At 41.9% G+C, this 27714-nt stretch overlaps 1 protein-coding gene across 3 annotated transcripts in view; it reads left to right on the top strand.

Moving 5' to 3' along the window:
• arnt2 (aryl-hydrocarbon receptor nuclear translocator 2) overlaps positions 1 to 27098 on the top strand; it is a 57743-nt gene extending 30645 nt beyond the window's left edge. For 2 of the 3 annotated variants that reach the window (XM_071515076.1, XM_071515061.1), the window contains 11 exons: positions 1801 to 1877; positions 3557 to 3691; positions 5310 to 5384; positions 9604 to 9755; positions 18168 to 18243; positions 19403 to 19526; positions 19809 to 19911; positions 20352 to 20490; positions 21123 to 21273; positions 26478 to 26623; positions 26876 to 27098. In XM_071515076.1, the coding sequence (XP_071371177.1) occupies positions 1801 to 1877; positions 3557 to 3691; positions 5310 to 5384; positions 9604 to 9755; positions 18168 to 18243; positions 19403 to 19526; positions 19809 to 19911; positions 20352 to 20490; positions 21123 to 21273; positions 26478 to 26623; positions 26876 to 26974 (1277 nt within the window). In that variant the 3' untranslated portion in view covers positions 26975 to 27098. Of the gene's footprint in view, positions 1 to 1800; positions 1878 to 3556; positions 3692 to 5309; positions 5385 to 9603; positions 9756 to 18167; positions 18244 to 19402; positions 19527 to 19808; positions 19912 to 20351; positions 20491 to 21104; positions 21274 to 26477; positions 26624 to 26875 lie in introns of all 3 variants that reach the window. The other variant, XM_071515068.1, reaches the window with a different exon arrangement.
• Positions 27099 to 27714: the final 616 nt, after the last annotated feature.

Raw genomic sequence — 27714 nt, forward strand, 5'->3', positions numbered from 1 at the left:
AATCAGTCAAGCTGCATCATATCGATCATATCAGAGGTGGACGACACTGACATGATGACACTTGAAATCTGATCTTAAATAAAAGGACAATATGAGCCTCATATATCGGTCTGAACCTAGTTCACAGCAGACCTGAGGCACGCCAGTTCAGAGAGCAGACAAGGCCTCAGATGCACTCTCTGACTTCGGTGCACAAACACACACACACACACACACACACGGACACACAGTGTTTACAGGGATCGGTATGCACCCCCCTTGGTGTGGAATTCCCATCAGTTTCAAACCAGGTGTCTAGTTGGGTGATGCGGTGAATTGGGGTGATGGAATTGAACAACATCAAGCATCACAGCATTAAATCGAATCATAGTGCTTTGAGGTCACACTGGAACATTTCCAGGTATAACACAAACAGACACACACACCATATGTGTGTCAAAATCATTGACACATGCTTCACTTCCTGAGCCTAAAAATACTCCTTTGGAATGTTCTGGACAGAATGCGGCTGGCGAATGGTCATAAGACGAGGCGGACACACACTCATAAAAGGCAGATGGATAACTGTAACGCACACACACACAAGCTCAAAACAAAGATACGTTGCATACTTTACACCCATGCAGCCGCTCCTCTGACCATCTGGTCACTGAATTGGTGTTAAAAGAGAGGAATGTAGCCACAAATGAGATTTGGGTTTCATCTTATTTTCATGTGGAGCACAGCTCATCTGGTCCCTATTGCCATTATGATAGAGCGCCTCAGCATCTAGCAAGGAGCATCATTAGGGGGAGGAAAAGAAGAGAGGCTAATTAGTAAGAAAATTCAGCACAATGAAATGCCACCCTCCCTTTTAATTGGGTCTGTAATCACTGCAGGTTATGCTGTTCACCATTCAGATCTTGTTGTGATTGTATGCTATCAATACCCCTGTGGCCTTTGGATGGGCTGTGGATTTTGCCTCATATCACTAGTATCACTATCCAGACTAGGGTTAGACTATGGGTTTTTAAAGGCCAACGCCTACTATATCACTATATCACATTTTTCATAAATGACCTAGTCTGGACTCTACTATCATGAAAAATAACAGGAGACAGGACAGAACTGGACAGTGATTAAGACACCCATACAGACCTCTGTACCCAAGGCAGGGCCAGCAGATCCTATCAGCAGTCTCTCCCACCGCCCAGCTTTATTACTTGAATATGAAATGTCATACCAATCCTTAATAAAAATGTACTTTGAGATGAAAAAGAGAGCTGTCTCAGGCAGTGACAGGAAAGCTGGCAATGGATTATGACATTCCCACTGTGACCAAGAGTTATTGAGATACTGTGTGTTTGCTTTTGCAAGGGCTGCAGAGCAAACAGTGGAAAAATTATTATTGGAGAAGTGCTATCAAAATGGAATTGATTCGTCTCTCTGTACCTTCCTCTGTCCTCCCTCCCTGGATTAATTTATTGGACAGAAGAGTGGTATTTGAATATTTGTTTTGAGTGAATTGTGTGAGAGGGGGGGACTGGCAGTGTGCTTGAAATTTATCTTGCAGCGTGGAGGCTTGATGGGAAAACCATGACTCATACATCATTTTAGAAGAGTAGTGGCTGTGTCAGGCAGTAGATTACCTTTCAACACCGCAAAGTTCAAGTAGCAAATGGAGAAATAAGTGTTTACACTTTATGGGACATGTCTTATATTGCACTGTACTCATCTCCCTCTTTGTTTCTCCATCACCTTCTATCCTCACCCTCTCTCTCTTTCTCTCTCTTCCTCCTTTCCTCCCGCCCTCTCCCTCAGGTATGACTATACCAGAAGAAGACACAGAGGCAGGTCAGACCGGCAAATACTGCCTAGTGGCCATCGGAAGACTGCAGGTGTGTGTGTGTGTGTGTGTGTGTGTGTGTGTGTGTGTGTTGTCACACTCCTGTTCCAGTGTTATAAAAGGTGGCAAAATCAATTGAACCACCTTGATGCCCCTCGAGAAATGAGAAAAACGCAACTCTGTGTGTGTGCCTCTGAGTGTGTGTGTGTGTTTGTCTGCTTGACCTGAGATGAGCAGGGAAGATGGTTCGTTCAGGATTATAGGATCAATGCAGTGGAGCAGACAGGGGGAACATGCCTTCCCTCATCTCTTCCCCATATCTCCTCCCATCTCATTGCCAAGCTCCTCGCTCCTCACATCACTAGTCTAACCTGACCTCCCCTGGCCCTCGTCTAAACCTAGACCTTATGTGTCTGCCCAGACGGTGTTAGGCCACTCTGAGTGTTACTGCTTAGTAATCTAACTCCGATCTACAACCTGTCCTCACAGGCATATTGGCTGGCTTTATCGAGGCTGAGGTGGTGATGCTGACAATGTGGTCGCTACACAGCGCCATACAGGAACAAACAGGCAGTTGGAACTAGGGCTGCAACAATAACTGCATTAGCCCTAGGATTTGACCGATATGGGATTTTGAAGGCCCACACTGAATCTTAACGTTTTTTGATTCATGCCAACTGTTCAGAATTGTTTTTGTCAGTGTGGAAAAGCCTCCGAAACAACATTTAGACCATGGGACACTGAAACTCTCCATTGAAATCCAGGATATTACAACTATTACTAATAATAATAATGAATCAAACAAAAAAAATGTTGCATTGGAAGCAGTTCAGGTTTTGGTTACGACACTGGCCAGTATCTTAATTTTAGTAGAAGACCAGCATTGGCAAACCAATTTATCCATCTAACACTAATTACTGCCATACAATGGTATTTGAAGCCCAGCGTGGCTTTGGAAACATTACCACAATTGCCTGCATAACAGCTGTTTTCCTTCTTGTTTGATTCTTTGTTTTCCCCCTTTTTATGGGTAAATGTTATCACAAGCTGAGCCATACCACATAAATGTAAATATTAATTAATCATACATGTTTTGTTCTTACTACCTGCCACAATCCACTGAGACTCCTTTACAACTTACAGCATCAGCTGTAAGCCCTCTGTTGCGCTACTTTTAATTTACACGCAAAACAGCTTTTGGAAAGATGTATTAGAAGTGCAACTAAGCAAATCATTCAGATTTCATGTGTACTAATAATTTAGCAGTGACTAATGTTTGCCTAAGTGTCATTTGGTCTGTGCTTGCTAGAGGCAGAGCAGGCTCTACAAGGCTGTGGAAAACAGCACTTGTGGACTTGGACATGGATTAGTCTGTTTCTGAGAAGTTGATTTTAACAACAAATTCAAACTTGTTGGTGTCTATTTTTGCATACATCTGTTTTGTATATCCTCAAGGAATGTCTTGCATTAGAAGCTGTTTTTGATCAGACCCTTCTTGCTGCGTGACTTTACACTGTCGGAGTTCAGACTCGAGATGCAAAACAATGCAAATGAATTGCACTGACATGGTGCCTCTGTGGCCTCCTTTGTCTCAGATAAGAAATAAAATATTCCATCTTCATGCGGACTACGCCTGCCTCATCACCTATTTCTCTGCAGTTTGCCTCTCTCATCCATCTATCACGCCTCATTTAATTTGCTGTTCTTTAATATGCGTCTGCCTTCCCTCAGGTGACCAGTTCTCCGGTCTCTATGGATATGAACGGCCTGTCAGTGCCCACAGAGTTCCTGTCACGTCACAACTCTGACGGTGTCATCACCTTCGTCGACCCCCGCTGCATCAACGTAATTGGTTATCAGCCTCAGGTTAGCAAAGGAGATTATAGGGACTTTGCACTTTGAATGTCATGAAAATGCATAATGGGGATAGGAGTGTTATCATGTATTTTTCAATTTCATGTGTAATGAAAATTTGACTTATCCTTGGAACATATTTATATCTGAGCTGGTAACATTGACCTTTCAGGAGCTTTTGATTAATTTTTATGCCCACAGTTTAATTTTAATGCAGATATATATCAAATGTAGCCTTTCCCCTTTTGAGGAAAAAAGTGATCAGACAAAGTAGCATCAGTGCCCTTAGATTTAATTCCTTAGACCAAAGATTTAAAAATTCAAAGAAAGTGAAATGACCACCTCCGATGTTTTCATGTGCCTCTTAAATTCCAAACACTTCCTTTCAAGGGAAGGTGAATCCCTGTAGGGCATTCTGTGACCTCTAACCTTGTGTTAAGTTGCTGTGTGTCTGTTTATGTCATGATAAAATACTCTTTTGCAATAACCCAGTTGTGATAATTTTGGAACTAAGTGTTCTTGTGTGTTTCCCCAACTCCTCTGTATTTAGTCTATATGTTCTGACATTGACTCCTCGTGTTCTGCAGACGTCCTATCGCTTTGCACAGCTTTGCATTATCAACTGTGCATGTGAGTTATTGCGTTGACAGGAAAGATAAGCAGGCTAGACTGAAAGAACATTTGTTCCCTGGAATGGTATGTTAGAGGCATGCGTTTGGCCTGTCAGCTTCTCACCTTGTTGACCTCTGTTCCTACCCGTTCACTTTATGTGCTTATGAGAAAACATGCCTGAAATATTAAGTGGGGATCGGATTTCTGTAGAAGTTTGTAATTCAGATCTCATGTCTCCCAGAGGTGGAAGGTAACTTAGCAATTTCAGTCAGATGCTGTACTAAATTTTTTTGGGGCACCAAAACGTCAGACGCCAGAGGGAGAGAGAGAGAGAGCCTGGTTCAATTCTGCTTTCACAAGTTTCATATTATTAATTGTTATAAAACGGTCAGAATACAGGAAACCCCTCATTGAACCACTTAAAATTCACTTGCTAGCATAATCGACAAATATTTTTACAATTATTTTCCTATGGTAGTCTAAATAAGCCACCGTTTGCTGGCCTGCATAAGTAGCACCGAAGCCCTTTTCTGAGGCAGGAAAAACTCTGTGTACTTGAGCACAGCTTTCAGGTACTTGTACTTGTTAATATCGTAGAGAACTTTTCTTGACTTTTACTCCACTGCTTTTATCGTATATCTTAAATTAAATGCCGTACATTTAATTTATGATAACACCTGCAGTTAACACCCGCAATAACCTGTCACCTTTAAGAAAAGGGTTTTGCATAATAGTCTTTTAATCAATGTCTCACCCCCGTTGACCTCTCCTCCCACGATTTGACCACTTGAGGAATGATTCATTTTATTTTGAAATAAAAAAAAAACTGCTAAAAAGACTGAGGTGGAATATAACTGTAAATTCACCACAGAAGTTTGAAGTTCAAATCTGATGTCTCCAATGTGCCAAACAGATGGTGCTGCCTTGTTTTCCCGTCTGATTCATGGCACTAGTTGTGTCATTCATGAGTCAGATAATTTGAATAGTCATGTTTTTACTAACACTGTCCTTCCTGTAGGACTTGCTGGGGAAGGACATCCTGGAGTTCTGCCATCCTGAAGACCAGAGTCATCTGAGAGAAAGTTTCCAACAGGTATGATTGGACTCAAGCTTTATTTAACAGGTTTTAAAGGGTCTATTTCTTTATTCAACTGTGAGGAGCCGCAGAGGAGGAGATGATGTGGTTAAAACTGGAGAAGAGAAAGGTAGAAGAAGGGAACGCTCTATTTGTTGTAGACAAATAGAAGGGACAGGTTAAGTAAATAATAAACTTTATTTGTCTAGCACTTATTTAAAAACAGTTTACAAAGTGCTTTAACACTGAAATGAAAAAAATAAAATCAAAATCCACGCATTACACCACCATGTATCACATTATACAAGGATAAGAATAATATGCAAGAATAAGAATAAAAATAAGTTTCAAGTAATTTAAAAGATGATAATGATTCTGAGCCTAATTACCTGGTCAATGATTTCAGAGCTAACTGTGCTTTAAAAGTGATTAGTAAAGTTTTAAAACCGGTTAGAATCCAAACGGGGAACCAATGAAGAGATGCCAGAAACATGATGATTCTGTCTGTTTGTACCAGTTAAAATCCTAGCTAATGTTTTTTGTACAAGCTGGAGAGGTAAACACAGTAGACTTTTGGTTGATGGAAAAGGAGTGAGAATTGATCTCAGCTCGGTCAGAATTGAACCTCTCAGTCTTGTAAAGTTCAGTAGCTGGACTGGAGCCGAGGCTGCAATGAGGATGGTTTCAGATGGGGATGAATCTGTCCTAGGAACAGAGAAACCAGGTATGTATCCTCTATGGTTCAGTAGACTTAGCTGTCACTCTCAGCAGCCTGATGGTAAAGCTTGCAGAGGGAGAAAGTTCACCAACACCAGGAATGTTTTTCCTCCCTGACATATCATGATACTTAACTATCTGGCTCTCATCCAGTTCATACACACATACATGAAAACACACATACATGCACAATCCATCAACGCCTGTTTTATTCAAGCATATTCCACAAGGGGCTTGTATTTTAGCAAACATACTACCCTCTGTCAAGCACGTACACCCATTTGTCTTGACTAACTGTCTGGCTGATTGGCTGACTGGCTGATTTACCGACTGGGTTCACTGATTCGGCTGTCTGTAGATGTGCACAGACATCTAGCCTCCTCAGTCAACACTAGAGTCCAGTATGCTACACGCAGACACATGGCGTGGATTTGGCTGCTGACAAGTGTGTCATCTTCAATTCTCTTAAATGTTGCATAGCATTGTGCAACACTCACAGCTTGATTGAGTGATTAAAAAAAAACCCTTTTGTCTCTCCCAGTCCTCCATGGCTAATCCATTTAACATGTTCACAGGCGTTTAATAATACACAGCAGCACTCGTATAGCTTGCACAAACCCCCTCCACAGCAAGTTATGAAAGATAGACCTTTAAAGACATTGCTCCCGCTGCTTTGTTTCTCTGTTTTCATGTCTCAGGGAGCGGGGGGGGGGGTGGGGGTTTGTTGAAGGTCGGACACTGACGTACCAGCTGGATGGAGTTTGTCCTCCTGGTGGCAGCTGGGCACTCTAAATTAGCACCCAAATCCGCCCAACAACCAAAACAGAAACCCACAATCTGAGCACTAAGCACTCTGCAATTCATTGGTCAAATGTATGAAAGAAACACTCAGTCCAAGAACATTTCCTCATAATGGCGCATTAAGTAATCTTTGACCTTTATGAACCTCTATCGGTGACCAGTAGCAATTGCAACAACATTGATAGATCTTGTCTCATCTAAACCCGCATGCACACACCCCTCCCATACCCTTGAGCTATGGTGTAATTGACACAAACAATAGTGTGACATTTTCACACTAGAGCAAGCTACCTAATTAGAGCAGAAAAACATCTTCTGAAGAGCAGTGTGAAAGTGTTTTGAAATGCTAATGAGCAGGGAGTTTTTGTTCCAAAACAGAGTACGGGAGTTTTGAAAGGCAGAAATCTCACCACCTGGCCAAGTAATGGTTGAGTTGTTGTTATTGATCAACTACCCTGTCAAACCCCACAGATATATTATGGTCATATTGTGCTATGGGGCAGTGAAAAACCTTACTCAGTTCATCTTTAAGTTATGTTTTCGTACACATTCAGCCACAACTCGCTGTCAGTGAGTGAAGACACGGCTGCTCCTCTTCTCACTCCGTCATGTTTATGGGCGGGTTTGTTGTTCTTGGTGCCGTCGATTACGGCAGTACACACCCTTGCCAGCGCGTCACTGGGAGGATACCGGATGCCCATAAACAAATGAGCCCTCTATCTCCTTTCTCTCTCCCTCTCTTGCGTCTTCATTTCCCTCTCTCACACTGGCCCTTTCTCTCTTCCAGTACTTGCGTTGAGACTGGAGGCTGTCATTTTTGCCGGAGTAGTAATATTGGAGTAATTGGTTGGTCTATCTGAGAGTAATAGTGTCTGGCTGCAGCATCCCGGCCCTGGCTCCTGTGCCTGAGGGGGATGCTGGGAGCAATAACAACCTGCCTCCCTATCTCCTCCTGTTCCTCTGGTTATAGGTCACAGCTGCCCTGCCCAATAGGAAGCTCTTGCTCCTCCCTGGGCCGTGTTGCATCAGAAGACTTATTTTTCTCCACCACTTTACATTAGAATATGACAATTACTGGATTTTCAAGGCTGATACCAATATTTTTGGATTGAAGCAGCTAATAGCAAATATTTTCTGCCAGTATTCAATATCTTTAAACTTGATTTTCATGCTAAAAAATGTAAAAAAAAAACTCCCCAGAATTGTATTCTTCTCAGGGTGGAAAAGCCTCTGAAACAACATTTAGATCATGGAGCACAAAACCTAGGATACCACTAGGGTTAGGGTTATTACTATAAATAATAATCTAATCAAAATGTCACATTAGAATCAAATCAATGGCGTCCCATCAAAAACCAGTGTTGCATTGATCAATTATACAATAAATGCATATTCAAACAAACTGCATAATATCAGAGTTAGACGACACTCACTGGCTGATATCTGACTTTTAATAAAAGTCTAATATCGGCCCAATATATATCCGCAAAACAATATATCGGTCAACTCTACTGTTCACTCCTCTGCTTCCTTCACTGGAGGAGCCTATTATTTTTCTCTCTCTCTTCACTCTCCCTCTCTGTTCTCTGCCCTCTGCGTGAACAGAAAAGTGCTTCTCCATATCTGTGCGATCGGCTGCCCAGGCTTCCCTCAGCAGCTTATTTCAAACTCATTTCAGATCCATTTCATATTGGGATGGAAAGTGGTGCTTTCATTACTCAGACTGACAGTCGACTGAGCGATAGGCTCGGAGCAGGAATATCCGGAGCCCAGGTTTGGTACCAGCAGCAGCCACAGAATACTTAATACACCAGAATGCACAATGTACCTGACAGTTCAACTCCAGCACTATATACACACACAGCACTTCAAACGGCTGCTAATCTCTCTGTAAAGACAATTGCTCTACCCAAATCCAACTGGTTTTGTCGACGAGTTGGAATAAACAGCTTTGTTTGTTTAGTTATCACCCTGTTCTCGACGCTGGGAGGACTGGTCTGCCAAAATGTTTTACTGTAAATGTGATAATACGGCTAATTGAATGTAAGCATTATAAGGCTATTGTCTTTGTAGTTGAATTCCCTGCCACTCTTTTCATCTCTAGAGACAGGCGGATAATTAGGACTTATTGTCTTCCGAAAGCTATTTTAATTACTTTTGTTATGCATGAGCTCAGTTTCTGTACCATTTCCACTGAAATTAAAAAAATATATAAGATCCTGTGCAGAGGCCATACACATTGTTTGCATAAATAGAAACTCTGTGTTTTTCATTTGTTGTTTGTCAGAAGTCTTAAAGTAACATTTCCCTTGTTTTAGTGCACATACTCTATAGGAGTTTGTGACTGGTCAACAGCCACGGCAGTTTCAAATATTCTTTTTAAAAACCTGGACTAAAAATTGTACTTTCAATACATTTACAAATAAAGAAAAGTAAAATCTAGTTAATATAATTTTGTTCTGTATTCCGGATTACACTTCAAGGAACCATGATGTCTGTGTGTAGCCTAATTACTAATATCGAATGATAAGGAAAAGGCTTCTGGCCAAAATCTGTAGCAGGTTGCAGCAGCAGATTTCCAGGTACCTGGCATTAATGAGATTTACTGCTGCTAAATTGTTCTACTGAGGTGAAATATCACTTTTAGCCTCCCTGTCCCATCTCTCTTTCTCTGACCACCACTGTCGTTCTCTGGTTTTCCTCTCTCCCTCCCGTGCAGGTGGTGAAGTTGAAGGGCCAGGTTTTGTCGGTGATGTATCGTTTCCGTATGAAGAACAGGGAGTGGATGTTGATCCGAACCAGCAGCTTCACCTTCCAGAACCCCTACTCTGATGAGATCGAGTACATCATCTGCACCAATACCAACGTCAAGTAGGTTCTACACCTTAATATTCAATCTAGAGTTTGACCGACACAGAATTTTAAACACCAAACAATATTTTTGGATTGAAGCTGCGATTGTAAATATTCAGTATCTTTAAATTTGACCATTTTTCATGCCCCCAACATTTCCCCAAAAATATGAAGTATTCATTGATTCAAACTCCGCCAGGTTGCTTTATGGCACAAAGGGATATTGCTTTACGACACAAAACAGGAAGAGGGTGCTGTTCTTCTCCAGTAATACATCCATGGTTCTTCCACCACAAATTGAGCTAAAACTTTATGTGTTTCTGGCAATGGCAGATTATGCTGGCAATGGCAGCGTGAAAGGCCGATGGAAAAATCACTTCCATGTTTATCCTCTTCAGTAAAGTCAACAGTGCCGGGGAGGGTGGACAGGAGGCAATGGGATTTACGGGAAATGTGCTCCCAATTTTGAGAAAGCACTAACAACACAGACTTTATATGGGTTACGCAGACATCCAACTCGATAAATGCACCTTTGCCCCCGAGTGGTCAATTATGGTAGTGTTCTCAGATAGAATGGGGCCCTATGGAGAAGTGTCTAGTGAATGATTGAAAGCTCTAATTGCGAATTGAATTTACTGATGTATAATACAACCCAGTTAGTATTTCCTCTAGATGTAAAGCTTGATCACATGCTTTGTTTTTGTTAAAAAGTGAGCTTTTGCCCATTACGGTATCGTTACCTGTGCTAACGATACTAACAGTGTGAGACAGAGGCTACCTGTCTCATTTATTTATGGTAATTATACCAAAGTATCACAATTAGATGAGATATTGATGTCTAAAATGCTACACATAGCACCTTTTAATAAAAAGCCAATATCAGCAAACCAATATATTAGTCTAACCCTAATTCAGCCATATCCTTAGGTGGCACATTAGACTCACCCCTGCTCTGATTCGACCCCCAAATGCCAACGACACACATTCCCCACCTTGCTGTGCTCTGAATATCAGCACACTGCTGCCTTACCTAGCAAGGAATAATATTTACACTATCCAAACCTTTTAATGGGAGCAGTGTCTGAGATCTGTCTACGTGGGATAATATTTACCTACTTTTATTGATTTGCGTGTTGTTAACAAGGTGTTAAGTGAAAGGTGTGGAGTCTTAGTCCCGGTATACGTAGCTGCTCTGCTCTGCTGAGCTGCTTCTTGTTTGTTCTTGGTCCCTGTAGCACCTCATACCTGTTGGATGTGGGACCTCAGCCACAGTTTACAGTATAGCATTAGATCTCCCTGCTGTGAGACTGCTGAACCAGCTTGATTAAGATAAAATGAAACTTTAATGATCAAGTTAAAAATGTAAATTGGTTTGCTGCAGCATATTAAAATAAATATGAATATAGCAAATGAGGGATATTAAACCTAACGCAACAGACAATCAGGAACAGAATATAAATGTATGAATGAGAAGAGTGAGTTGCTGCATTATGTGGGTGTATAAAATAACAGCAGTTGAATATACATACTTGAATGAATGAGAATATGTATGGCAAATATACAGTAAAAACGAAACTATGAAATAAGAGAGAAATGATCAAAATGAGACACAAATGAGAGAGAATATGAATAAATCAAATATGTGAATTTACAGCTTATATTCATAATGTGCCTCATCCTCCACATGCAGCTTTATCTCCTACTGCTTCACTGAGAAAAAAGGAACTCAGCCCTGTCTGCCTGAACTCCAGCCCACTAATGGAAGAGCATAGTCAAATAATCTTGTTTAACTTGTCAGGGCTTTTAAACCCAAATATGTTTTTGTGTGTCTGTATGTTGGTCCTTATCTTGAAGATGTCAACTTTGAATTGAATTTTAGCTCGGACGACGTGGCAATACATTATTCCCACATGCCCAGTGGCAGGGAAAGGTGTTTGGCAGTAGGGGGCAGTGGTGTCACTGTTGATTTTGACACTGTGCCCAAGCTAAGGGAAGGAATTGGGCGTACAGTCAGTGAATGGGCACTACCCCTTATCTCGGCACTGATCAATTCAGAGGCTTGCTGACTCACTGTTTTCCATTAGGTATACATGGGCAGATTGTTCTTGTCAGGGTTCCTCTCTCTCCACCCATGTGTGTTTTTGTATGAGTGGAAAGCAGCGTTCAGATGTCTTTTTTCCTCCATTTCCTCCCAGCCATCATCATGAGTTAAGGAGACTCTAGCATACCGTTGCCGCGAGCAGAACAGATTAGCAATGTAAACACTCCTAGGCCTGGGGTTCCCTGCTTATAGCGGATGTTTGTGTGTGTGTTTGTGTGTGTGTGTGTGTGTTTGCGTGCATGAATCACTGCCAGAGTTCTCTCCGGCTGAGGTGAGAGCCAGAGGCCGCAGTATTAGCAGAATATGTGTTAGATTTATGAGGTCGCAGTAAAAAAATGGAAACCCATTTATCAGAGCAATACAGAGTTATGAAGCTTATGACTTTGTTCAGTTCAGAATACCTGCATATTGCATGTGTATATGTTTGTGTGCATATTCATGTGCGCAAATGAATATGTATATGTTATGCTCAAAGTAGGAACACGGTGAACACATACATTAGCTGTTCAATGTGTACATTGACCAACTGCATGATGAATGTGTACAAGAGCCAGTCAGTGTGTACATTGACCAACTGTGTGGCGAATGTGTGCGTTAATTGGTTCATGTGGAAATGCTAATGTCAGTGGCGTGAGGCTCCATGCAACCTGTTCACCTATGGGACAGTAGCTTGGTTTCCATCCAAGTGTTTTTTGTGAATTATGATGTATTGAATTAGACAGACTGAATGGAAATGGCAAAATTTGATTAAATTTCCTCAATATCACTATCTTTATCACATCAATAAGGAAATTCTGCAGTAAATAGTGATTGAGTTCAATCTCAACAGTTCAAAAGGGCTTTGGACTTTCTGAAATAACTGAAATAACTAAACTATGTCAACCACAACCTCCAGAAATATTATGCATGTTGTTTTTAACATGTATAAATCTCCATTGTGGTTGTATGACCATTAGTTGGTACATTAGAATATCACCAAGTATATTTCTTTGTTTATCTTCAGAATAAAGCATGAAAAATGCCAAACAAAATAAAAAATAACTTGCGTAATACTAATCAGTTCTTGAAAGACTTTACATTTTTCTCATGGATGTGTTTTATGACATTCAGGAAGGCAATTTATTTCACACACTTAATTTGGATTTTATCTTTTGCAACATTTCAAAAGTTTGTGTAAAATTTGCTTGACAGTTGGATGGAAACAAAGGCAGTGATTGCTTATCATGTGCACCCTCCGCAGTGCTTTAGTCCTTCTGCTCTTTTGATCAATAATTAAATCAGCTTTGGATGTAGACTGTTTACTGTTTGCTGGTACACCAGAGCCTTATTAACAGGTTATTGGCCAGATGGATTTGTGATTCTTTTGAATTATTGGCCTGATTGATACTTACCATATTGTCATGAGGCTCTCACAGTCAAGACATGCACAGAGAAACAGAGTTTGAGAAACAGCAATTATGGTGGATGTCATTCCAACAGCCTGTCAACGGTAGCTCCTATGAGTTGTCATCATAGAAGACTGACATTATTAGAATGGGAGACGCTGATTTCATTTCTTCTGCAGTTCTCCTTAGTGGTAGAAGTGTGTTTGCTCTGTGCAGAGCCACGGATCGCTTCCTGCGCTTCCCGACTGCCCTGAAATAGCAGCAGTTTTTCCATTGGCTCCCTCCACATAGATCTGATTCTATTTACTTTGGTGGATGCTGGCAGAGGCATGGTTGTGTGCTTAGAGTCCAGAGTCTCCTGGTTACCTGCAGGTAGGCTTGTTTTCTTCCCCCTGGTGCCGTGACAACAAGTCTTGATTTGGATTTAATCCCTGTTGCTGGTACAATTGTTACTGTGACTACCTATGAAAGTATTTATTGTCAGTGGGAATTTCTAATAAGGCACATTTGTGCTTCTCTGTTCTACCTCTTAGTCAGTAAAACTGGTGCTGGTAGCCAAATGGGACAATTTCCCCCCGAATACACCAAGCCAATCTTATCAGTTCAACAGCAAGTGGCTAGCTGTTGATTTGATAAGTTGGAATCATGGTGTGTGTGTGTCTGTTGTCCGGTGCTGTTTCCATATCTCTCTGTGTGGCGCCTGACCACAGGCCAAACCGCCATCTGCAGCAGCGACTGGCAAACTGGTTCTGCCATCTCTGACCATGAAACAAGCCTTTCCAAAAGCAAAGCTCTAGGCCATTTTGCTCTGCTGTGTTGAGGAAGAGGCTGTGGAGGATGAGTAGAAGATGATGCCGTGGAGCCAAACATGCTGTAAATCACTGTTGTGGCTACATGCCCCGCTGCACTCACTACTTTCTGTCAAATCACATCTGTGTGTGTGTGTTGGGAGCAAAGTGAGGACACACTGGGCATTAATGCACACACACAAGCACCATTGCCATTCCAGCAGTGGCACATCATATGGGCTGTGGAGGCCCTGATGAAACCATTCTTCATCTCCATGGCTCGTAGAATGCAGATAGCGCTTAGCCGAGGGTGCTGGAGCAGAAATAACAAATTACCAAATACAACATTGCATTTGCATCGGCCTGAGCCCCATCACAGCAGAGGCGGAGAGGAAGAAATAAAAAAAGTAAAGGGGTTTCATTTTCAGAATAATTTTTCCTCATGGTCATGTGATACTGAGTGCATGAGAACACTGCGCTGGAAAGTTGTGTTGTTTTGGAAAACTTGGAGCTGGCTGTGGACCCAGATTCCCACAGAATTCACATTAACATCCTCTGGCATGGCTGTGTGGTTGGGGCTCAACACTCCACCAGCGCTCCAGGTGTAGCCTGTGTGTTTTGTGTATGAGTGCTAGGGTTTGACAAATATGCGTCTGATATTTTTGGATTGAAACTGCTAATAGTTTTCATGCCACAAACTTAAAATATTCAGTGTTTCCTCCAGAATTTTATATTTTATTCTTGGCAGGGTAGAAATGCCTCAGAAACAACATCTAGACCCTGGGACACTAAAACTCCTCATTGAAACCCAGTATGATGATGATGATGATGATACATACATTTATGCATACTTGTGTGGAATCGTCTTTCCATAACAATGCACACTGGCATTGCGGAGGTGCGGATCACGGTGGGTAAAAAACTACGTTGAAAAAAAGTTGCTGCACACTCATAGCCTTGATACATCAATAATTTATTTAATCCAGGGTTTCAACATTAAACTCTTCATCAAGGTAATAATAGACAACAAGTGTAGTATTTAGCCTATCAGTTATACAATAAATATTAATCAGTCAAACTGATCATATCCATCATATCAGACGTGGAAGATACTGACTGGCTGATATCAGATTTTAAACAAAAGACCCTCATGTCTACTCATTCCTTTATTTCTGCTTTTAGTCCTTTGTCAGTCACCTCTCATTGTAAGGAGAGAGAGAGAAAACAAAGGGAGTGGTCTATGTGTTGCTGACATAGTGGTGGTTTTGGAGTGGTTTCCTTCTACTGGCCTGTTTGATTCCCACTGACCGTCCTGTTGGATCAGCCCCTGTACAACAGCACTGTACAAGACTTGCGTTGCAGGCATTAGGGCCGCCAGCAGAGCCTGACTTCTAATCCACTCTGGCAGCAGGGAAACCAAGTTAAGACCCACACAGGTTTACACAGCACACACCCACTCATGCAGGACACCCCTGCAAGTTGTTGAAATGAGCGAACAAGTACTTTCCTTCCAAGTCCTTCTATCTGTCTGTCTTGCTTCCTCTGTCTCTTTCTATCCCTGTTTCTGTCTGTTTCTTTTCGAACACACCCTCCCCATCCTTCCTCCTCTGTCTCTTTTCTTTCTTGCGATGAGAATTATGAGTTTCTGGTATCTAATGGGCAAAGGCAGTGAGAGCAAAAGAATATGTCAGGCAAAAAGAATGAAGTGCTCTTTGGAGGCAAGTGGTTAAGAGACTGGAAAGCAAATGACCACCTTTAGCCTCCACTTTTTGATGAATGCATGAATGAAGAGGGTGCTTTGAGATCTATGTCAAGTCCATGGAAGGAGTACTTCAAGCCCTCACTTCGACTATTTTCCTCTTGTAGTGTTGTAGTAGACCAAAGGTCTACTACAACACTACACAGCAGAGTATCTCATTTGTGAATAGGATAAAACTTATATAGGAAATTTCAGTCTGGACTGTTCAGAAAAGGCAATCACTGCAAGGCTTTTGAAAATAAGTGGCTGAATTAACTTAATTTGTGCAGCCATTCTATGTACCAGTAACAAATGGATTTGATGCAATTCTGGAGCATATTTTGTTGCCAAGCTACTAATGGTCCATAACCTGAGCGAGCGAAATGGAAGAAATTTTGAGTCAATAACAACTGCTCTTGGATAACAAACAAATTAATTGCCACCACATTCGCTGTGAAGACATTTCGAGGAATTTGGTCGCTGCCTTTGCTCACATTAATTTACTCTTGCTTTCTTTCATAAGTATGTTGTCCAGATTTACCCCTTCAGGTTTAGAACTGAGTGGCAAAGCAGCAGCAGGTTTGATTCCAGCAACAGCCTGTTGAAGTGTCCTTGAGCTCATGCTTAATTCTATCCTGGTTCTGCTATGCTGTTTTTAGCTGGGTCAGCTGTGTGAAGGCGACATAAGATGGTAAAATGTAAATTGAAAGTATTAATGATAAGCCTTTAGCATTACTATGTCCCGGGTTAGTTTCCATGTGTTTTTGCGAATTGAGCGTATAGGCCTACAGTACATTCAGGGGCGAATTCACAAAGAATGGATTGCGGCCGCTAATAGCACCATGAATTGCGTATCATTTGCAACCGCTATTTGCTCCGTCTCAAGGACCGATTCACAAAAGGTATTGCGCTAATGATGCCAGCGCAGACACGCCCATAACGTGTTGCAACTAAGTGCAATTTGCCCCTGTTTTGCGTCTGATTGCAATTATCATTGTGGCAAAGTATAAATGTTGCCTTTGCGCTAAGAACACAGTAGGCAGGACAATGGCAGAGAGAAAGAGAAAAATGAAATTTTTAGACCGCGAGCTTCATGACGGACGAGGTGCAGAGGCATTCCTCAAAACTTCAAGCAAGAAATTTAACCGGGACAGCGAGAAACCATATTTGGGATTTAATATCCCAGTCTGTCAGTGCTGTTGGTGTTTCCAAACGCACACCTTCAGACTGCAAAAGAAGATGGCATGATTTGAAGCGGAGAACAAAGGAGAAAATATCATGCAATGCCTCACAAGCTTCACAAACAGGTGGAGGTCCACCTCAAGAACAGCCTTTAAACAGCATTGAAGAAATTGTGCAACAAACTCTCCAGAACTAACAAGTTCTTGGCCTGGAGGAGGGAATTGACACAGGCGAGTTTGTCATTGCATCTCACTGCATCCCAAAATACATGAGTTTGAGCGGAGCTGTCCATGGTGTTGATTCTTTAGGCCAAAATAAGGCCCACTGTGCTGACTAGTGAGATAGGTAAAAATATTTTCAGAGTGAGAAATTGAGTTGTATTGATTGGTTGTACTGGTTTATTTGCTTTTGTTTGTGAAGCAATCTGTGTTAAAGTTCTATAGTAATAATAATAATAATGTCAAAATATTATTTACAAACTGTATTTACAGACAATTTTATTTTTTAGGTCATACAAAGGTGGAATTGTTACAGAGTCAGTTCAATTCAATTCTCAACAAGTGATATTCTCCTTACAATCACTGCTGCCATGATCACTGGAAAGTCTGGGCGTGACACCCCTTATAAATGCGCCTCAATTACCACCAACTCTCTGAAGACGCTAATAATTTCACTGTAACTGCGTGTGGCAATTAGCGCCGATCTTTGTGAATTGGACTGCATAGAAAGGGGCCAATTTTGCACCAAATGTATGCACATTACCCAATTTAAATACGTGCAAATAGCACAGAGCACCGAGACGCTACTTGCGTGGCAGCACAGTTAGCGGTGCATTTCACCCTTTGCGAGTGCTTTGTGAATCACACGGTTTCTTTTTGTCTTATTTGCACGGGGTTTAGCGTCAGCAGAAGCCACACAATCCTTTTGTGAATTCGCCCGTCGGTGTTCTAAATGGGAAACATGTTTTAATTGAAATTTAGATTAGCAGTATTTGAGTGTATATAGATGTTTGTGTGTGTGAATTAACACAATGACACAGATCTCAAATTATATCAGTTTTAGCCTAATTGGGTAATCAGTTATATAACTTTCATTTAACGCAATTCCCATCCCTTATTGAGTATCATCTATGGGCAACTTCATTCCAGAATTATCAGAATCAGCTTTCAAAAACTTGTTCTGGCTGAACTGTAGTTCGAGGTGCTGATGGTGTTTGTGTTGTGTTGTATTTTGCAGGCAGCTCCAGCAGCAGCAGCAGGCAGAGCTGGAGGTTCACCAGAGAGATGGACTGACCGCCTACGATCTCTCCCAGGTAACCCTCCGCTTCAACTCCACTTAGCTGCTCACCAAGCTGCCTCCAGACGTGGGCTGAATTCTAGTTGGAAACATTTTGAATTCAATTTTCAAAAAACCTAATTATTAAATTAGAAATGTATTTGAATGTGATCTTAGTTCTGTGACTCTCTAGTTGATCAGCTGCTATCATCTCTTCTATGGAGAATACAGTGACTTTAGCAAACAGCTAATAGTAATAATATCTTATGGCATATTACATACATGCATAAAGCACAGCTGATAAAACAGTAATTTATTAAGAAATGAGTTCATGTTATCTTACCATCATCAAACTGTACTATACTATACAGCAGCAGTCCATGCAAACTAATAGGTGAATAAAGTTTGTTTTCCCATTGTGTGAAGTCATGTGAAATTTAGAGGATTATGGGTATAATTGCAGCAAAGATGTGAAGATTTATAGTTACATTTTATAGTTAAATTGAGTAAAATTTTCACAAAAATGCAACTTTTACTTCCTTTTATTAATTAGACAGGGCTCAATAAAGACTAGACATGATTAAATGTCCACTTACCTTGCAAGTGCTGCTTTCATGTTCAAAGCTGACAGCTGGCTGATAAATCAAGTCCCCATCAATTAGTTAAAATCTTGGAAACTATCACAGTTCCTGCATAAGATATAGCTCTCATCTGAGGCAGTTATAGTAACTATATTTCCATCCATTTGTCAAGCTAATTTTAAGCAAACCTTTAGACCATTGCAAAAAATAAAATGTGAATTAGATGTGTTTCCATCAGCTGAGTTGAGGGGAATACAAAGGCTCCCTGAATGTCAAACAAACTCCATATTCATGAGCAAAATGGAAAGAGTCTTTCAGCACACTTTTGAAATGTTGCAAACGGTAAGCTGAATTGAAGTGAATAAACAGACTTCCTGAGTGAAGAATAGAGCTGCATCAGAAAACACAATGAGAAAAATGGAACAAATGGGTTTCCATTACTGTTTCTCACATTATTTCTCCATGACCAAAAACTTTTCCATCTCAAGTGAGTGTTGAAGTTCTATCAGAATTCAATATGTGTGTGTGTGTGTGTGTGTGTGTTTACTATTGTATGACCGGACTCTAATCATTCCCAACACCCCCACACTTCTGACCCCCCCCCCCCACCCTTAGGTGCCTGTGGCCAGCGTCGGCAGTGGCGTCCACGAGGCGGGGAAGAACATTGACAAGACAGAGGCCCTGTTCTCCCAGGAGAGAGACCCACGCTTCGCCGAGATGTACACCGGCATCTCTGGATGTACGACACACACACACTCACACACACTCACATACACTCACACTCACATACACCCACACACACACTCTCACACACACACTCACATACACGCACACAAACACTAACCAATGCAACATTTGTGCTGACAGTCGTGAAGTAGTGGCTGTTTTGCTTTGGTGGTCTCTTTGTTGTTTATCACATGCTGTCTCCCCTCTCTATCCTCCATGATGATGACCTTGGTGTGTGTGTGTGTGTGTGCGTGTGTGTGTGCGTGTGTGCGTGCGTGTGTGTGTGTGTGTATAGCGGGGGATAAGAAGATGATGGTTCCCTCCTCCACAGCTGGAGGACAGCAACTCTACTCCCAGAGCTCTCCCTTCCAGCAGGGACACTCTGGCAAAAGCTTCAGGTACATGTCTGTGTGTGCGTGTGTGTGTGTGTGTGTGTGTGTATATATACAGTATATATGTGTGTGTGTGCATGCGATTCATTTGCATAAACGTGTGCATGCTATATCCCAGTGTGGGCTCTGCAACCCAACATATCATTATCACATTCAGAGTTAGAGGGTGTGATAAGCAACAGAGCGTTAATGAAAATGTCTTAAGCAGTAAAGCTATGGGGATGACTACACTGCAGGTGGTACACTGCGTGTGTGTGTGCGTGTGTGTGTGTGTGTGTGTGTGTGTGTGTGTGTGTGTGTAGCTGACAGATGTGAGCAGTTAAACGTGTTGTTTATCTTTGCTGGGCCCCTGATATGATATAAATATGTCTCTATGGATAAAGGTGAAACCTGACTAAGCTTCATATTTCACTTCTTTTTTTTTGTGTGTGTGTGTGTGTGAGCAGTTCCTCAGTGATCCATGTCCCAGGTGTGAATGACATCCAGCCATCAGGCTCATCCAATCAGAATCTAGCTCAGATCTCCAGACAGCTCAACCCAGGTCAGGTGGCCTGGTCAGGCAACCGACCCCCCTTCTCTGGACAGGTAACACACACACACACACACACACACACACACACACACACACACACACACACACACACACACACACACACACACACACACACACACACACACACACACACACACACGGATAAGTGTTGATTGGTGCTGAAGTGGAAGCAGTGCCTTCTGCATCACTAATAACTTTGACCATTTCCCTCGTTGCCGTGTTTGCCAAACATATCCTCTCTGCCAGCTCTTGTGCCCAAGACTCCCATCTCTGGTGGCTTATAATGGGTGGACTGTGTGTGTGTGTGTGTGTGATCGTACTAAGGGGACTGTGTTGAGCATATGGTTCTTAACAAGCTCATCTGTCTTCCTTTTCCTGGTTCAGCAAAGCATGCACAGAGATAAACACACACACACTCACACTCCCACACACACTTATGTCACTATACTTGTCAGCTCATTCCAGTGAGTATGATTCTTCCCCTAACCTTGACCTGTAACCACCAAATGCATCACCATATCTGTTACCTTAACCAGAACCTGTAAAGCTGCACTAGGCAAGATTTTTTGTGTACTTATGTGGACATTTTGGCCCTCACAAAAATGGGTTACCAGAACAGATGCACATATATTGTAGATCTAACCAGTGTATCTCTCCTCTTCAGTCCAGTAAGACCCAGTCCAGTCCGTTTGGTATTGGTTCTGGCCACAGTTATCAGGCCGACCCGGCTTCCTACAGCCCCCTGTCGTCCCCGGCCACTTCCTCCCCCAGCGGCAACGCCTACTCAGGACTGACCAACCGCAGCACAGCTTTTGGTAAGACCATCTCCCTATCTTTTATCTCCATCTGTCTGTCTGTCTGTCTGTCTGTCTGTCTGTCTGTAGTAGGCATATTCTTGTGAACACGATTCTTCCACAGGTTCCCCCTATAGAGTAAATTTTGGAGAAGCTAAATTAGCATATTAATTGGGAAAAATGTCGGGAAATTAGGCAGCTCAAGTGCATCTTGGCACTGTAAAAATACACAAAGGAACTTCAGGGGAAGGCACATTAAAAGGGAAAAATCAACTTCAAGACCGATTTCAGGTCATTTTAGTCAATTTATTTTTGGTTGAATTGAGAATTTCACATTTGTGTATATAATGGAGCGAATTCAATGACTAGGTTTAATGTACTTTCATGTTTCAAGTAAATCTTGGCATATTTATTTTTTTAAGTTTAATGTTAAGTTTAAGGTTGAGATACCCATTTCCAAACCTCCAAGCCTAGTGGCTTATTGTTATACTGGTACAGTGGTAATTACATGGATGGGGAACCAAACCAGACAGTGTTGAAGTTGCCCATTAAGGGGCCCCTCCACCACTTACATGTATAATTTGCTAGGGCCTTGAAAGCTTATTTCTCACCTCATGCAGAGTTAACAGCTCGTTCACACAACCGCTGTATGAGTACAATGCATAGCAGAGCAAGTTTGTGTCTGACAAGTGTTTCTGAACACTTCTTAGAAAGAAGTATTTTCTTCCATTTGACACCATCAGACTGACAGAAATGAGGTTGTGTCAGAGTGCCTGCAGTGATTTGTTTGCGTGCTGAGTGCATAATTACATCCAGAAAACCTGACTGCTTCTTAGACCAAATAGTCTGCACTAACAACATGCATCGTTATCAGACTTGGATAGCTTGCTCAGGTCAATTGGTTCGTTCTAGATCAAGAGCAAGTCTCCTTAGATACACCGTTATTTACAGCGTGTGTAGCATCTGAAATTACATTTACTTGTCTAACATTTTAACTAGAAAACATTTAACAAACCTCTTATGCCTAACATCTTGGCCAAAACCTGTTCTTAACTTATCCTTCATCCTCCATACATAATGTTTGGAGGAAAACTCAAACTCTTACATTGTAATATCTACAGTACGTCTAACAATGCTGGTCGTGTTGTACTATGAATTTTGTGATGTCAGCTGTGTGGCAAAGTCTTTTTTGTGGACCCCAGGAAGACTAGCAGTCACTGACGCATCAGCTAATGGAGATCCGAATAAATAATAATAATATTAATAATACTTGATAAACACTACTTGATAAAACACGAGGAGTGCTTGATTTAGTTCCTCTCACTGTTTACTTTGACAATTTATCTTGTCCGTTAAGATAAATCATGTGCACTTAATCTACTTCAAACTTTTTACACAACTATATACAGATGTGTTCTTGTCCAGGACTAACCTATGCCACTATGTGTATGCGTGTGTGTGTTTATGGTTATGGTTATATATCACACCGTAGTGTTGTGTGAAGTGCTTGATGACGTGGGTCGACACCTGGGAAGCTCAAAATCTGCTTTTGCCCCAGAGGAAACATTAATCTAAACATACACAACCTCCCACACACACTCAAACACTAATCTTACACACATCGGTGTGTTACTTCACATTCCGTCAGGCAGCAGTAGTTTTTAATTAATCTTCCATGCAGTTTGTCTCAACGCCTGACTGAAGGGAAAAAAAAAAAAAAAGAACCTTTTGGTAACTTTTCCCTTACATGGAAGGGATATATTACATACAGACATGGGCAACCATGCATTTAACATACTGAACTGAGTATTTCCATCCCTCAGGCATTACACAGGACTGAGGTGATCCCAAATACGCTAAGTAAGACAAGACTACTGTGACAACCTGGCAACACACACACACACACACACACACTGATGGGAAGCCTTGTAACACTTTTTAGTTTGTCCTAATTAGGAAGCTGAAGGGAACTGATGATCCAGTGTAAATAATTGAAATAGTTAAGAGGTCTATTGGTGCAAATAGGAAACATCTTGTAGCATAACACTTTGGATATGACTTTGGCTAATTTGTGTGATAATTTTCAGGTTGCTCTGCTTGACATTTCTCACTGACTTTTTGTATTGTTGAAAAAAAAATCTAAACTGTTCAATACTAATTTGATTCAGAGTAATTGTTTCAGAATTTGAGTTCATGCATTTGTTTGCCCTTTGTAGATACATTTGTGCAGTTTGCAGTGCAGTTTAAACAGTTAAATGACTAAATGCTTACTTTGAATCAATATGTGAGAGGATGAATAAGATCCTGCAGTGATAGATAGTAGCACCTGGTGTTTTTTTCTCTCTAGTGGAAGATTAAATGAAGTGCACCACACTGTATTTGCGGCAGGATGCAGTTGGCTCACATCCTCTGCTTCATAGAGTTTCTGACACTCTGTTGATCCCCATAGGGAAATTCTGTTCTCGCTTTTGAATGCTTATCAGTCAGTACCGATTGATCAGATAATCCTTAGATCAGTATTTCTCAGTCCCTATTTAATCCATGTTGTATTCAGTCTGCAACACCACAACATGCAGAAAAAGTCAATTAGGTTGAATACCTTCTGAAGTAAATTTTGATATTCACTTTTGGGTCCTACATCATTTGTGTGTGTAAGTGTGTGCTCATGTCTATGTTTTTGTCGTTGTGTGTGTGTGTGTGTCTGTGTGTGTGTGTGTGTGTGTGTGTGTGTTTCCCAGTGTGCCTGTTTAGCATTCCTCTATTGTATGGTCAGCAATGGCACATTAGCCAGCTGCTGTAGTGAGTCCCCCCCCTCAGGACTCCTACTGTTTGTTGTCCACTTGGCTGTAGGAAAGCAGCCTGGCCTATGCAATGGCCATCTGATGGCCTTTTAATGGACACACATATTAGCCAAATGGATTATCTCTTTCTCTCTATTGTCCCGTTTCTCAGCTCTCTCTTTCCTTTCTTTGTTGTTTCTTTGTTTGTTCTTCTTCCTTTCATTCTCATTTCTCCCTCTTTTCGCCCCTTTTTAACATTTGCAGTTTATCCATTTTTTTTAACCAGTTTTGCTTCTCTCTTTCTCTCTCTCTCTCTCTCTCTCTCTCTCTCTCTCTCTCTCTCCTCTCTCTGTCTCTCCTCTCTCTCTCTCTCTCTCTCTCGCTCTCTCTCTCTGATTTGAATGATGGAAGTCAATTACAGACAATGCCCTTAATTTCCTCTGTTGCTGCATGTGTTTTGCCATATTCATTTGTGATATGCCCTTGTTTTCTTTATCTGGCCTGCTTTCCACTCCATGTACACGCAATCAGCCTCCTATGTGCTTGGCTAATTACTTTTCCGTCTATATTTTTTTACATGTGCACCCTTTCCTCCATCCATCAGTGGTTCAGCCGCTTCCCTGTATATCTGAGTTGAGCGGAGATGAAGCATAAGTGTTTATTGTGAAACAGCAGGAATGTTCCTTCTGCAGGGAGAGGCAGACAGCTTATCAATCTGCCTCTGTTTAATGTACTCAGTAGACTCTCAAAACAGCGCTGCAGGGAGAGACATGGAGAGTGTGTGTTTGTGTATGCGTGCCTACATGTATGCCTGTGTGTGTGTGTGTGTGTGTGTCCATATTTTGTGCAGAGGTCAGGAAACTACATATAGCTGCCGCTGTGCATTGTCAGTCATGTGTTTTTGAGAGAAAGATGGTAGGTGTGTGTGCGTGTATGAGAGAGAGAGAGAGAGTGAGAGAGAGAGATGGAAGAATAAAGTTTTAAAATTGTTATTGAATTATCCAAATTGTGTTTCTTATAGAATATGGACTTTTTAAGGCTTGTTCAGGGTGGAAAAGTCTCTGAAACAGCATTTAGACCACGGGATACTACAACTTTCCATTGCAACCCAGGATAATAGCACTATTACTAATAGTACTAATACTACTACTACTAATAACAATAATGTTATAAAATATTAGGGATACTTGTGTGGAATCTGACCAAAATGTTATATTAGAATCAATTCAGGTTAATGGCTTCCCATAGACAATGTAGTATTGATCAATTCTATAATAAATATGTAATCAAATAACTGCATCATATCCATCATATCAGAGGTGGACGACACTGACAGGTGGATATCTGAGTTTTTAATATCGGCCTGATATATTGGCAAACTAGTATAGCCAAGTTTGTCAGCAACACTAACGCGGAAGCATCATTATGTGCTGCCTTTGTGTAAAATTTCAACACTCAGCAAATCCATCCAGCTCATGAGCTGGGATATTGTGAATCAGGCGAGAGCAGCAGCAACCAGTGATGAATATTTGATAAACGGCGAGGGCAGCCCTGAGCCCCTCCACGGCCGGCAGAGCATGAAAGAGAAACCCCGTCCTTCCACAGAAAGGGATTTATCGACTGGTCGTGTCACACCTCTAACAACTGCTTATGCATCTGCCAGCATGGGAAAACAACTCCTTTAACTTCTGCATTCCCTAACAGTTAACTCTTTCCCCCGCCCGTGGTATGCAGGAGTTTTATGTAGTCGTGTATTTTGGTAGTTTTGATGGTATGTAAGTAGTGACAGTTTAATAGAGCTCCATAAACATCTCAAACACGATTTCGAGCCTCCAGATAGCCCTCTGGGGAATATTGGGGAATTAGTATTTGTGCCTCTGCCAACTACTCAGTTTGTGTGTGTATGTTGGTGTGCAGTTCACTCGTCTTTTGATGTGCTTATCTGCATTCTGAACATTTAGTCACGCCTGCACTAGGGTTGTCATAGTACCACAGTTGAACCTAAGGATATAACCAAGTATCACAGTATAACACCAAATAGTATTACAGTACCACAAAAAAACACTTCAAACTAATATTTAAAGGTTAAAGCCGTTCCTGGTATTGTATAGAAACTGGCACACTGGTACAAACTGACTAAATGGCTCTTTCACTAGTTTTTCCCATGTGAATGTTGCCAGTTGCAGTTCAATAGATAGTTTTTGAAGGCTCATAACATTTTTTGGACTAAAACCGCCAATAGCCGAAATTTTGTGCCAATATTCAATATCTTTTGATAAAGTTGACCATTTTCACTTCAAAAATATCCAACAAAGGCTGTTTCCCCAGACTGTGTTTTTTCTTGTCAGGGTGGAGAAGGCTCTGGAGCAGCATTCAGACCATCACGGGACACTAAAACTCTCCGTTGACGTCACAAGCCTGATTATTTGAAATGTGTGTGTTCAGATGTGTCGGGGGAGAGCAGCCAGAGTGGAGCCCAGTTCCAGGGCCGTCCCAGCGAGGTCTGGTCCCAGTGGCAAAACCAGCATCACTCCCAGCAGGCCGGGGAACAGCACACACATCCCAACCCCAGCCAGACAGAGGTCTTCCAGGTAACACACACACACACACACACCAACCTTCTCAGACAAAGAATGTGCTGGTTTTGGAGTGAGATCAATGCAAGTGAGTTGGATTGAGCAGCAGTAAAGTGAAGGCAGAGGTGCTGCCGTAGTGTCTAGGAGCCTCGTCCAGTTCCTGGCTGGTGACCAGTGTACACGGCGATGTGGCTGATAAAGACTGTGTGTCCTTGGCAGCCTCTGACCTCTGACCTCCCCCCGCCTCTCTCTCCTCTCTCTCTGCAGGACATGTTGCCCATGGCTGGAGATCCCACCCAGGGAACAGCCAACTACAACATCGAGGACTTCGCTGACCTCGGCATGTTCCCGCCCTTCTCCGAGTAAAACCTCCCCCTCTCCCTCTCTCTCTCTCTCTCTCATTCTCTCTCTCTCTCTCTGTCTCTCTCACTTGGCCCCAATGCCACAGACAGTGGAAGAAAAAGGGACAGATCTGTGCATTCATCTTTCATGGCTCTCATCCTCTCTTTTCTTTCTGTATTGCTCTCTAGAACACAAACACACACAGAGTTAATGTATTGATGCACACGTGCAACGCAGCACGGTGAATGTCTGGGTGCACTCGTCATTTGCGCACATACACACACACACCCACACACACACACACACACACACACACGCAATCACCTTGTCTTTGGGCGCCAAGGCCTGCAGTATGTATCTTTAACACACACATACCTCGTCGCTGTCAGATGGAAGGTACATGATTCGACGTGTACCGGCCCTTTTCTTATTCATCTCTGTCCGTCATTCGTCGCAGTGATGGCCGCTTTCTCTCGCTCTTTAAACAACGGCAGGTGAAGTGAAAGGTGCAGTCCGTGACTTTCGTATCCCTCAGTGGGTCACTGCACCCGTTAAAGAGAAGAATCCCAAGTTAAGCTCTCTCCGCACAGCATAGCTATGACCAGAGGAAGCCACTCATTTGAATTTAGCCCTATTCGTAAGAGGCAGGTATTAGTGTTAGACTCGTATTACTAGTATTATTATTTAAGATTTTTCAGTTCATCATTTTCTGTGGTAGTATTGTGTGTCGTTCTTAGTCATTTTTGTGTCTGTCTGATGAGTAC

The sequence above is a fragment of the Centroberyx affinis genome, unplaced genomic scaffold, assembly GCF_046629955.1.
Source record: "Centroberyx affinis isolate AG114_WGS23_722 - 3 ecotype Tasmania unplaced genomic scaffold, CSIRO-AGI_Caff_v1 ptg000025l_1, whole genome shotgun sequence".
In the NCBI taxonomy this organism is placed as follows: Eukaryota; Metazoa; Chordata; class Actinopteri; order Beryciformes; family Berycidae; genus Centroberyx; species Centroberyx affinis.